Source organism: Callithrix jacchus, chromosome 20 (assembly GCF_049354715.1).
Source record: "Callithrix jacchus isolate 240 chromosome 20, calJac240_pri, whole genome shotgun sequence".
NCBI classification, from domain to species: domain Eukaryota; kingdom Metazoa; phylum Chordata; class Mammalia; order Primates; family Cebidae; genus Callithrix; species Callithrix jacchus.
Window position 1 is genome coordinate 41378907 of NC_133521.1, and position 14122 is coordinate 41393028.

Sequence of the window (14122 nt, forward strand, 5' to 3'; positions counted from 1 at the left end):
CTCCATCTCAAAAAATAAAATAAACAGGGGAACAGAAAGGGTCCTGTGAAAACTTAATTAAATGGCGCAGCTCTAGATACTTGATGTTTTTTTTTTAAAGGAAGAAAAAGACTCAAACACTACCCTGTAAAATCATCCAGGCCTTGGCTTTCCCTGGAAATGTGGCACAGGCAGGCCTACCTGCGCTGAGTGTCGTTTCAGAGGATTGCCTCCGAGTTCTTGTCTCTAAGCGTTTTAGTGATTACACCTACCTCTTCAAGAAGCAAGCAAACATGTTAATTGCGCTGCAAAATGATGGCGTCACAAGACAAAAAAAATGACAGAGGGAGAATCAAAGAGCATTGCTTGTCGCTAAACATAAAAGCCAGATTTATTTAATTCAGCTTTTATTAATCTTCTAAACCGAGTTGAATAATCAGGGAATAGAATGCAGCTCATGTAAAACTTTCATTATTTCGAATATGTTGACTCACTACACATCACTCCTGGATCAACAGGAAACTTGTTACCTGATAAGATGAGTTGCCTTTTCTTGTTTTTTCCATCCCCATGATTTTTCCAACTGAAAAAGAAAAGATGTGATAAACCCTGTGTCCAGGCACTGTCCTCGGCCCTGGGGGTGCAGAGTGGACAACCCTGGCCTTGGGCATGAAAAGCACTGTGCGGAGAAGCCCAGCCCCTGCAGTCCAGCATGCTGGTGCTACATTCCAGCCCTGTGTCTTAGCTGGGCTGCTTTTGCAAGCTGCTAAGCCTCTCTGAATCTTGGTTATCTCAACTTTGAAGCAAGGACGATGATACCCACTTCATCAGGTTGTGGTGAATCACAAAACTAACTGTGGAGATGCTCATAAAGGGTTTAGCACCAAGCTGGGCCCTAGGAAGCATTCTGTGTGTCTATTGACCAACATTTACCCATCCTGACACAAAGGAGCTTAGAGCTTGGTGGAGATGGCAGTCCCATAGGATGCCGTGTTCGGCTCCCAGAGGCATTTTTACTGGTGCACGTGCCTCACACAGACCCAGTAAGGGTGATTGATTCTACTGGGAAAATCATCCTGGGTAAACTGAGAGGAGACATGTGAGTGGGGTCTTGAAACACAGTAGCAGTTTGCCAGGTGGCAGCATCAGTTACTCTTTAAATGAAAGGCTGGTGTTTTTAAAGAGGTTGGTTCTCATGAGTAATACATCGCTTCTGTTTTCACAAAATAGTGAAACGATCATTGCGGTGTGCGGAAGTCCTGCATTCGCCTCATCCGTCCTCTCCATCTGTCCCCTGTCACAGTGGCAGCTTCAAAACATTGTTCCCCGAGGCTCTGCTGAGTCAGATGTTTCTGAAATATTCTGGAGTGTGAGTCACACCGGGGAGGACACACAGGGCCGTGACCCCAGCGAACCACTAACATACCCACAGCCTGACTCTGCAGTGGCATCACCGTGGGCGCCCCGCACGGGACCAAGCCCTTTGTGTCAACCTCTGTTTGCCCTCACACCTACCCCACAGCATCACTGGGACTGTCCCCAAGTCACAGAGGAGGAAGCAGAAACAGAGAAGTAGCTTGCCAAGCTCACTGTTAGAATCCAGGTCCTTTCCTCTCCAGAGTCCATGATCCTAATGCCCATGTCATGCTGGCAATGTGGACGGCTGAGCAGAGCCAGCACAGGGGGTGAGAGCAGGTCTTGGCACCAGAGAGCCAGCCTGCAAATCCCAACGATGCCCCGTACTAGCCAACGACCTTGGCAAAGTTCATATATCTCTAGGCCTCTCCGTTCCTCATCTGTGAAAGTGGAGGAATAATATTACCGACCTCCCAGGGTTGGTGTGCGGGCTGAAGGCATAGATGCTGGAAGCTTCTGGAGTGGTGCCCAGAAGGTGCCGTGCAAGGCTTGATGCTGCTGCTCCTGCTGCTGCTGTGTTACTGTTGATATTAAATGGAGGCCACACCCAGAGGTTGTTTTGGAAGAGACCAGGCCAGGTGCCTTCCAGGAAGCATTGGCAGGAGCCTCTCCTGGAGTCCCTCTGCAGCTGGGGACTCTGGTATGTTCACTTCTCAGGACAAAACCTTGATTTGATTCTCAAGTCAGTTCATATGACCCCAACACGAAAAGGACGACAGACCGATAGCAAACCAGAGTGCCTCTGTGAGTTAAAATGACAATGACACATCTGGGTACGTTGGTTCACACCTGTAATCCTAGCACTTTGAGGGCCAAGGCAGGAGGACTGCTTGAGGCCAAAAGTTTGAGACCAGCCTGGCCAACATGGCAAAACCGCCTCTCTACTAAAAATACAAAAATTAGCCAGGCATGGTGACAGGCACCTGTAATCCCAGCTACTCGGGAGGCTGAGGCAGGAAAATCACTTAAACAGGGGAGGCAGAGGTCGCAGTGAGCCGAGATCATGCCACTGTCCTCCAACCTGGATGACAGAGTGAGACACTGTCTCAAAAACAAAAAAGAATTGCAATGGTGCTGATCAGAGCATCTGCGGATGCCCCCTGGAAGCCCAAAGACCTGCAGATGGTTGGTGCTGAGACTCCGGGAGAGGCTGGGAGCACTAGAAGGGGTTCTGAATGGTGTCTAGGCAAGGGTGGTAGGTGAATTGCTTCCTGTCCTGGGGCATCATGAGGCTTGCAGTTCCTGCATAGATGCCCATGCCCTTTGACAGCCAGCAATTTCTTATTTCCTGACTCCCCTTCTTGACAACCAAAGTTGACCATCTCTTCTTTCAGTGACCACAGCCTCCCCCAGGTGACAATCTCATTGCAGCCCCCAAGTCATGGACAAGGGCAGTTCTTCTTCTCCTTGGCCACACAGGAGGCAGCCCCCTTCCTTCCACCTACATGGTGGCAGTAAGGGGAAGCCCCCTTACTTCCACCACCACACTTCTAGTCAACCTAACTCTAGCCTCAGAATTCAGTATCTTCTTCAATTCAGATCTTCTTCAGTATCTTCAGATCCTTTAGATGACACGTATCTGCTGATCACCCACCCTGAGTAACTGACCTAGCTGGAGAGCGGTTTTGAGAGTGGATTCAGGGCCGCGGCTCTGAGATCAGACCTGGGCCCACATCCTGACTCTACAACTTGAGTAGCTATTGGTTTGTGCCTCAGAGTCCTCATCTGTAAGTGGGGATATTGTATCTGCTGTAATAAATTAGTAATGCCACGGTAACAAATAATTGCAAGCATGATGGCTAGAAATGTATTCTCCCATAGTTCACCAGAAGTCCCAAATCTGTCTCACTGAGTCAAAATCAAGGTGTTGGCAGGGCTATGCTCCATCTAGAGGTCTAGGAGAAGACCCTTCCTGCTACTCCCCACTTCTGATGGCTGCAGCATTCCTTGGCTTGTGGCCACATCACTCCAATCTCTGCCTCCACGGTCATGGGGTCTTCTTTTCTGTGTCTCAAATCTTCCTCTGCCTCCCCCTTATAAGGACACTTGTGATTTGCATTTGGCACCCCCAAATACCCACCAGATGACCCAAAATAATCTCATCTCAAAATCCTTAGCTCTGCAAAGTCTTTGCTCTACAAGGTAGCATTCCCACATTCCCAGATTAGGAGGTAGATATCTTTTTCCCTCTAAAGACTTGGGGGTAATTTGCTCCAAACTCTTCATTTGGAGATTTTTAGTCCTGTTAGTTAAATCAGGTTTTAAACATCCTTAGACCCAAACTTGACCATACAAGGCAGAGAAAATCAACTTCATGCATTTCTACTAAACCATGGAGCTATGAGTTCCCATGTCTCTTCATTGGGATATACTTCGAAGATTGGTAGGAAATGGCAGAAAAGTGCCAACAGCATCCTTCTGACTTAGGTCGGCAAGTGGCACATTATCCAAGCCACCCAATTCAAACAAAGCCACGTCATGCCCAGTTTGAGTCTCCCTGATAGGTAAGACTATTATTTCTTACTCTGTGCATCTGTACATGTTTTTAAACCTCAAAAGAGCAATGTCAAAACAAGTAACATTTTAAAATCTTCGATGGTTTCCCATTATTTCAAAGTCCAAACCCCTTACCACAGTAGTTCAGGTTCTCTATAATCTTGTCTAATCTGTTTCTCAAAACTCATTAAGTTTTAGTTCCCTTAAAGAAACTGTTTCAAACACAACCCCCTACTTTCTAGTCCCTAAATATTCATTTATTCAGTAAATATCTGTGGAGTGTCGCATATGTGCTAAGCAGGGTTCAAGGAGCTGGTGTCACAGCAGTGAACAAATTTCTTGCCTTCGTGTAACTTACATCCTAATGAACGTCTCTGTTCCCTGTGTGATATGGTTTGCCTGTGTCCCCACCCAAATCTCATCTTGAATTCCCACATGTTGTGGGAGGGACCCAGTGGAAGGTAACTGAATCATAGGGGCAGGTCTTCCCCATGCTGTTCTCGTGATAGTACCTAATTCTCACGGGGTGTAATGGTTTTATAAGGGGAAACCCCTTTTGCTTGGTTTCATTCTCTATCATCTGCCACCACATGAGATGTGCCTTTCACCTTCCACCATAATTGCGAGGCCTCCCCAGCCATGTGGAACTGTGAGTCCATTAAAACTCTTCTTTTGTAAATCACCCAGTCTCAGGTATGTCTTTATCAGCAGCGTGAAAATGGACTGATACAATGTGTTAACTTGTATCCTCTCTTCCTGGTTTGTCTGTCCTCTCACTCTCTGATGATATCCTATCTATTCCTCCTGTCTTGGTTTGGATGCTGCATTCCTGTGAGGGCCCCAGTATTGCCCTGGATCAGAGGTAGTGAGTTCTTCCTCCCAGCCTTGATGTGCCCCATTTATACCTTCAAACAGCACTTTCTCCCACCCAGTCCACAGATAGGATGCATCCCAGGTGTGAGAGAAACAAGACTGGGTGTGGACTCAGGATTGGGGCTGTGAACTCTGCTTTGCCTGTGTGAGAGCTGGGCAGACAGCACAAAATCAGCTTCATGGATCTTCCTCCTAGGAGTGTCAAGAGGAATAAAGGAGGTACATGTGCAAAGTGCTTAGCACAAAGCAGACCCAGATCCAGTGGCCTCATTACTGTGAATGAGCAGCTGTGACAGGAACGATGTGTTTGGATATTTGTTACATACGATCCGGCCCCTCGCCTAGGAGCTCGTGCCCTGCACTCTGTAAATGTTTCTTGAATTGACTTTGAATACAGTCTGACATTGTTGGGATTTTTTTCAGGTATTCTGTTTACAAGGACCCAGCAGGTTGGCTGAATATTAACCCCATCAATGGGACTGTTGACACCACAGCTGTGCTGGACCGTGAGTCCCCATTTGTCCACAACAGCGTGTACACTGCTCTCTTCCTGGCAATTGACAGTGGTGAGTACTGGAAAAAGATCATCAAGCGTATACTTTTCTGCCTCAAATAGACTTTTGCATTTTTTAATTTTTTCTGATATACGCAGGGATGTTCTTGGGAAGAATATAACTGTGTGGGAGCCGTGAAATAAATGTTTAAATGTACACATATTGAGTTCAGTAATATCTCCAAGTCCCAGAATCCTTGGATCTTTTTGGAAAGTGTATAATGTCTGGTGAGAGGTCAGAGCACTGAACTCATCATGTTCCATCTTGGCAGACATCGAGGTTAAAAGCCACGCAGATGTGCTTTGTCTTGGTGTCATGCTCTCATTTGCAAAGAGTTTTTGGACATAATACAAGTTGAAAGAAAGTCCCAGAGGACATCGCTGACCCTAACAATTGAATTGTTCCCATGGCTTTTATCCTATTATGATATGCTACCAAGGAAAGGCATGAGGTACGCTCAGCTAGTGGCTGCACAACCACAAAACAATGTCTGTTTGTTAAAAAAATGATAATGCAACATCCATAAGCCAGCCCCTGCTTAAATGCTGGGGACGCAGCAGTAAGCAAAACAAAAGCTGTCCTTGTGGAGCTGCCTTGCAGAAAGGAGGCAGAGTTCAAAGTGCCATGACTGTTCGCTGCTCTTTCAAGATCGGACTGCAGGGCACCAGGGCAAAGGAGGGCAGCCTCATGGGAGACTACATGGTAATCTAGGAGATGGCGGCCTGGGCCAGAGACCAGGAGGGGATGAGAAAAGAGAGGTCCTATACACTTCGAATGCAGAGCCGACAGGATGTGCCATTCACTGAGATGGGAGATTCCGGTTGGTTTGGAGACACGCTAAGCTGAAATGTGTACTGTGTCAATCACACGAGAAGTTTTGTTCTCCCGGCTATTCCTAAAAGCCAGCTATTTATGGCTGAAGACTCAGTTTTGAGTCCTTCCGTATCAAGATGAATATTTAAAGGCCTTTTTATAGGTGCCCATTGTTAAACTCAATGAGGGTGAACTAAGAGTTCTCAGACCTGGTCCTCATATGCCAGCTACTCACGCAAAGCATTAGGAGACCACAAGTCTAAGAAGTGAGCAATCCGCCGGGCGCGGTGGCTCACGCCTGTAATCCCAGCACTTTGGGAGGCCGAGGTGGGTGGATCATGAGGTCTAGAGATTGAGACCATCCTGGTCAACATGGTGAAACCCTGTCTCTACTAAAAATACAGAAAATTATCTGGGCATGGTGGCGCATACCTGTAATCCCAGCTACTCAGGAGGCTGAGGCAGGAGAATTGCCTGAACCCAGGAGGCGGAGGTTGCGGTGAGCTGAGATTGAGCCACTGCACTCCAGCCTGGGTAACAATTGTGAAACTCCGTCTCCAAAAAAAAAAAAGAAGTGAGCAATCCATGTGGCATACAATAGGCAGAGAGAACTTCACCATAAAGGTAAGCCTTGAGCTTACCCTTGAAAGACAAGTGGGATTTGGATGAGTGGCGTTACCCAGGAATCCAAGGCAGAGGAATCAAAAGTAGAAGGGATACAGCATGGGAGTTAAAAAAGAAAAATATAACTGTTGTGTCTGCTGCAACTGCATATGGAGGAATCTATTTGGATGTATATGGAAAAGTCACATCTTCAAAGCCAGATGATTCATTTGATAGAACAGGCAACCAGAAGACCCTGCAACTTCTTGAGGAGGAATTGACATGATGAAATATCAGGTAGACAGTGTTCAGTAACAGAGCTGGACAAGATCCTGTGCTTGGTCCTGGAGACTCATGGATGAAACTTGCCGCATGCAAGATACTGATCCAAATGCTTTACAGGTAACGACTCCTTTAAATCTTGAATTACTTTGCTGGAGTTGCCAGAACAAAGTGCCACAAATACATGGCCCTTGTGTGCAGAGGGCTCATGAGTTATTTGGAAGGTTAGTCAAGTACACAGAAGATCACAGTAGGGTGTCCTAACTGTTCTGATGGAGCTTAGCCCAGAAAAGCCTCTGTCCAGCCTCGGGGGTAGTCATGGAGAGCTGCCCAAGAGCGGGGACATCTAACCTGCATGATATGTTGATTAATGGTAGGAGCATGCTAGTCCCTGGTGTTAAGAGTTAGCTGGCAGTTTCCGACTGGTTAGCCTTAAAGCTCCATTTTTCTTTAATATAGATATTTATAAGAAATAGCTCATGTTCAGTTTTGCTTACATTTGCAATCAAGCAAGTTTAAGGTGACTTACGAAACCTAACTGGCTTTTTCTGCCCAGGGGTTCTTCAGGTCTAATTTCCATTTTAATTTGCTTTAACAATTGTTATGACTGAACTGCATCCACTCAGTGTTGATGTATTGGGGTCCTAATCCCTGGTTCCACAGCGTGCACCTTATTTGGAAGCAGGTTGTTGCAGATGTGGTTAATTAAGATGAGGTCAGGCCGGAGCAAGGTGGGCTCTGGTCCAGCATGATGGATGTCTTCATCAAAGGGGAATTTGAAGACAGGTATGCACACAGGGAGAACACCACATCAAATGAAGATGGAGATCAGGGTGATGCTTCCGCAAGTCAAGGACCTCCAAAGATTCCCAGCAAACCTCCAGCAGCTTGGGGAGAGGCCGGGAGCAGGGCCTTCCTCAGATCCCTCAGCAGGAACCAAACCTGCAGATGCCTCAGTCTTGGACTTCAGGCCTCCAGAACTGTAAGACAATCGATTCTGTTGTGTAAGCCATTCATTTGTGGCACTTTGTTATAGCAACTCTAGCAAAGTAATGCAAGATTTAAAGGTGTCATTACCTGTTAAGCATTTGTAGCAAGTGCTCAATACAACTTAGCTATTATTATTTTTTTAAAAAGGTAAGGCATTCTAGTAGAATGAATGAGAAGTTGGAAAGTTGGTCCGCATTAGTGGAAGCTAGCGTAGCAGGTTCTGTGTGTACAAAGATAAGGGCAGAGAAGTGTGTGGATACCAGACTGTTCTAAGGTTGGAAATGGGTCTTGTGCTGAATTCCCAGCACCTACTGTGGTGCCTGAGTTGCAGCAGGCACTCACGTATCTGTGTAATAAATTATGAAATCAATCATGAAATGCTCTACATGCTATGCCAAGGACTTTGGCCTTGACAACGTCAGCCACTTGCCCCCAGAATAAACATTGTGCTCTACAAAGATACATCCCAGCCAGGCACAGTGGCTCACGCCTGTAATCTCAACACTTTGGGAGGCTGAGTTTGGCAGATCACTTGAGGCCAGGAGTTCAAGGCAGGCCTGGCCAACATGGTAAATCCCCATCTCTACCAAAAAAAAAAAAAAAAAAACCTCTCAGCCAGGCATGATGGCTGACACCTGTAATCCCAGCACTTTGGGAGCCGAGAGGAGCAGATCACAAGGTCAGGAGATCAAGACCATCTGGCCAACATGGTGAAACCCCATCACTACTAAAACACACACACACACACAAAAATTAGCCGGGCATGGTGGCGTGTACCTGTAGTCCCAGCTACTCGGGAGGCTGAGGCAGGGGAATTGCTTGAACCCAGGAAGAGGAGGTTGCAGTGAGCCAAGATCTCATCCCTGTACTCCACCCTGGCAACAGAGGGAGACTCCATCTCAAAAAAAATGAAAATAAATAAAAATAAAAATATACATATACCTCTTCCCCACAAGAACGGAAGATACATCATGTTGCAGTGTAGAAAATGGATGTGATGATGACAAGTTGTGAGGAGGGAGGCATTAGGCAGATGCTACAGAAATACAGGTAAGAGAAGAGAGAGGACCAAGCCAGGGTAGTGAGGTTCATTCAGGAGAAGTCAGCCTGCAGTGGGGAAATGTGTTGGAAACTTTAGCAGGTGTCTTAGTTAATGAGGTCAGAGTCTGCACAAGCATAACAGTGATGGACCAGAGAGGATGAATCTAGATAACATCTGAAAGGAAGAAACAAATCTTTGTCAAGAGCATCTATTGAACATGAGCTAGAGAATTGCAGTATTCAGGTTTCTGGTCCAGAAATCAGGAATGATTATTTCATCAACATAAATAGGGGTGAGTTTCAGAGGACTGGTCCTTTCTCTTTTTGGAGGATGGGTGTTGAGATTATGTCCCAGAAGAAGCTGGCAAGATAGAAATGGAATGAGGAGAGATTTTGCTTAGGGAGTTGCCCATGCAAAAGAGACGGGACTTCTCAGAACAGAAAAGCTTTCCAGAAGAAAGAGGGCTAAACAGAGTATTAAGTACATAATCAGGGATGAAAGTAAGCCAAGAATGTTTAAAATACTGTGTAAAATGAAAAGTACCAAGTATTGATCAGCTAAAGTAACAATGGCAGGGTTGTGTACCACGTAGAAGCATCTGTACTTCTAGAGAAATTTCTCAGCAAAGAATATCATGAAGGAAAGTTCAAATATGTAGTATGGTTGGCATTTCTTTGTGAAATTTTTTGTGCAATTTTAAAACCAAGAAACTAAAACTGCAGTATACTTTAATTTTTACCAGAAACGAGAGCCTTCTTTACAGGTATACAGTAATCAGTTAAGTGGCACTGTGTGCGTATGTACCTTGCCCACAAATATTAAGAAGAACGCAACCAACATTTGCAGATTAGGAAACAGACATCGAATTTAGTTGACTTTCTAAAAGCTGTATCATTAGGTAGCATTTTTCTACCTTCAGTTTCTGGCATTTTTAACATTCTTTAAAATTTCTGTGTGGAAGCAGCAATCTGGTATAAACTTCTGTCTTGCTGCTTACTAGCTGTCTGATTTTGAAGAAATGATTTACAATGTAGTCAGACCCTAATGATACCTTACAGCTGTTTCTCATCTATGAGACTCATTGAGTCTCATCTATGTTTTCTCAGCATTCAGCAAACACCTGTATGAATTGTCTGGCTGTGTAACTGTGAAAGCGACTTATAGACTGTGAGTCTCATTTTCTACTTATATAAAATGAAGAAGAAAATTCCCACTTAAAACCTTGTGAGAAATGAGTGAAGGGCTGTGCCCTCTAGAATCTTCATCAGAAGCCATATTTAATGTTCACTACATGTTAATCCCACCCCAGTGGGGGTTCCAGAAAGGCAAGTGTAGAGCCAGGGTGATCCTCCCATGACCCAAGAAAAATACAGCTTGAAATCTACTCATTGTCTGACTCTGTTAACGTTAATATCAGACAAGGAAATTTAAAATCTGGTGCCACAGATGTTTCCAGAGAGCTTAAATGTCCCTGAAGATATAATGGTAAATAGGAACCAGGTTGGCATTAATATACAAAACCATCATTAGGAATAATAATCTTGAACAAGACCCAGAGGACTTACAGCAAAAAGAACATCGATTAAAAAGACCTTATAAATCAGAGCAACTTTTATTTCAAAGCTCCTTTTTGCCTAACCCAAACTTATTCTAGATATTATGTTTGACAGGAAAAACCAACACTATCTATTAGATCAAAGTCAGTAGGCTAAGAGTGATGGCTTACACCTGTAATCCTAGCTCTTTGGGAGGCTGAGGTTCACAGATTGCCTGAGCCTAGGAATTTAAAACCATCCTGGGCAACATGGCAAAACTCCATCCCCAAAAGTAATACAAAAATTCGTCAGGTGCAGTGTCACATGCCTGCAGTCCCAGCTACTCAGGAGGCTGAGGTAGGAAGATCACCTGAGCCCAGGGAGGTCAAGGCTCCAGTGAGCCAAGATCACACCAGTGCATTCCAGCCTGGGCAATAGAGTAAGACTGCCATCCCCCAAAACAAAGAAAAAAAGTAAACAGTGCTAATTGTTGTCTCAACTTTATCCAAAGTGAGCGTTTGTTTTAGTAGTTTTATAGAAATTTAATTTATTTGATGGAATGAAAGAATAGAGATTTTTGGCATATAACACTAGGAAAGCTAAACCAAATAAATTGATTTCTCCAAACAAAGAGTAACTCGGGAATTTATGCCAAAACATGTTGATAAAATATATGGCTTCAGGAACTTCCATGTAGGATATGGTAAGGTACTATGCCCGCTGGAAAACTAGAAAAATCTAGATAAATTATAATATAAAAACTCTTAATTATAAAGGAGTCAGGGAGCTGCAGAAGTAGTGAAACCTAGATACACTGAAATACCAAAGAGGGAAAAATAGTTTCAAAAAGAAACTCATTGTTTACTCTAGGGGCATTTTGTGATTCTAGGCAAGAGTCAGGCTTGGCCCATGCAGAGAGCCTAAGATGTATATAAAAATATTTATAGAACTAAAATGGGTGACAGCAGTAACAAAAAACGTGGGAGGCTATAAATGTAGTTAGAACAGTTTCTGCAGCATTGGAGATGTGGCTACAGCAATACTTTGTATTAGACTGTAATAAGTCACGTATCTATATTGTGTAACCCACAAAGTAATTACTAAAAGAATATAAAGTAAGTAAAACTAATAAATTAATAGAAGGAAATGTGTTTGACTAATTCAAAAGAAGAGAAGAAAGGAAGGGGAAGCCACATTTAAAAGATGGCCAAATAGAACAACAAAGTGATACTGTAAGTCTAAACCTAATTATACCAAAGTCAAATGCAAAATGTAAACAGATTAAATATTCCAAGTAAGATTATCAGACTGTTTTTAAAATCTGCAAACTAGATGCTGCATACAATAGATAGACTTTAATTAAAAGAACAAAGAAAGGATGGAAAAAAAGAAAAAATACACCTTGATAATACCATCTCTCCTAAAAACAACATAAAAGCATGTTTCAAAGCAAGCTTGTCCAACCCACAGCCAATATGTGGCCCAGGACAGCTTTGAATGTGGCCCAACACAAATTCATAAATTTTCTTGAAACATTATGAAATTTTTGGTTTTTTTTTTTTTTTTTTGCTCTTTAACTATTGTTAGTGTATTGTATGTGTGGCTCAAGACAATTCTTCCAGTGTGGCCCAGGGAAGCCAAAAGATTGGAGACCCCTGAGTTAAAACAAGAAACATCACAAGAGGTAAGGAGGCCATTTCATCATGATAAAGGGAACAATCAAAAAGAAAACATCACAATCCTAAATCTGTATGCATCTAGCAGCACAGGTTCAAAATATACAGAGCAGAGAAAACTCAAAAGCGAAGTAGACAAATCTCCAGTCTCTCTGAGAGTCTTTAAAACATCTCTCATATCAGCTTAAAGAAAAAACAAGGAGTAAAGCTGTAAAAGATTTGAACAGAATAATTAACAAATTTCATGAACTATCATATATAGAACTCACGAGGAAAGTACCTAAGTTGCTTGCATGCAGAGCCATATAGAATAGTCTAACACGTGTGTTTATCTGCAATTATTTAACATATATCCTCCAATCACAATGGAATTGAGCTAAACATTAATAGCAAAATATAACTAGAAACACTTTGAACATAAAACAGTATACTTCTAAATAACCCAAAATCAGAAGCAAAAGTAAACATATGAAATGTCAAAACCTGTGGGATGCACTAAACCAGTGCTCAGAGGAAAATTCTAGAAAATAGAAAACAAATATACAAGACAAAATCAACAAGTCCAGGCTGGGCACAATGGCTCACACCTGTAATCCCAGTACATTGGAGGCTGAGGCAAGTGGATTGCCTGAGATTAGGAGTTTGAGACCAGTCTGGCCAGCATGGAAAACCCCTGTCTCTACCAAAAATACAAAAATTAGCCAGATGTGATGACATGTGCTTGTAATCCCAGTTACTTGGGAGCCCAAGGCAGGAGAATGGCTTGAACCCAGGAGGCAGAGGTTGCAGGGAACCGAGATGGCACCATTGCACTCCAGCCCTGGTGGCAGAGCAAGATTCTTGTCTCCGAAAACTTTTAAAAAATTAAAAATCAACAAATCCAAAAGTTTGAATGCAGACTCACATCAAGACTGTTAAGCAAAAAGATAAAAAAGAAACAAAAATTACCAATACTGGGAATAAAAAAGAGAAGATGACTGTAGCCATCAAAAATATACAAAAATATTATGAAGAACATTATGCGACGTATTTGACAATTTGAATGTAATGGACAAGCTTCCCCCAAATTAAAACTTACCAAAAACAACCTAAAAAGAGGCTGAGCATGGTAGATAATGCCTGTTATCCCAGCAATTTGGAGACTGAGGCAGGAAGATCACTTGAGACCAGGAATTCGAGACCAACCTGGCCAACAATACAAAACCCCTTCTCTACTAAACACACACACACACACACACACACACACACACACACACACACAAAATAACTGGGTATGGTGGTACACACCTGTAATCTCAGCTGCACTCTGTCTTTAAAAAAAAAAAAAACCTTGACCTAAAAAGAAATAGAAAATCTTAACTAGCCCAATATTTATGAAAAACAAAAAAGTTCTTGAAAACCTTTCCACAAAGAAAACTACATATCCAGATGGCTTCACTACATGTTTCCAAATATTTAAGAAAGAAAAACAATCTTACACAAATTCTTCCCGTCTTCCAGAAACAGAAATAGAAGAAATGCTTAACACCTCTTTTCTTGAGGCCAGGTTTTGTCCAAAACCTGACAAGATCTTATAAGAAATTAAAATTGCAGACCAGTCTTACTCATGAGCATAAATTTTTAAATTCTTACAAAATATTAATGAATCCCACAAAAATGATATGATTATCTCAAGGATTGCATTTGAAAAAATTCACATTGATTTATGATTTTTTAAAAAAGAATGTTTAGCAAGCTAGGAAACTTTTTTAGTCTGGTTTAAAAGAAATAACAGAAGGAGCTGCTGCTATAGCAAGCATCTTGCTCAATGGTAAAATACTAAAAACTTTTTCATTTTTGAAATACTAAAAACATCAGTCCCAT

The 14122-nt window shown here is 42.9% G+C and overlaps 1 protein-coding gene across 3 annotated transcripts in view; it reads left to right on the forward strand.

Moving 5' to 3' along the window:
* CDH13 (cadherin 13) overlaps positions 1–14122 on the forward strand; it is a 1362211-nt gene that overhangs the window by 1304534 nt on the left and 43555 nt on the right. For all 3 annotated transcript variants that reach the window (XM_078357844.1, XM_078357843.1, XM_008986283.5), the window contains one exon: positions 5188–5330. In XM_078357844.1, coding sequence (XP_078213970.1) covers positions 5188–5330 — 143 coding nt within the window. The remainder of the gene's footprint in view (positions 1–5187; positions 5331–14122) is intronic.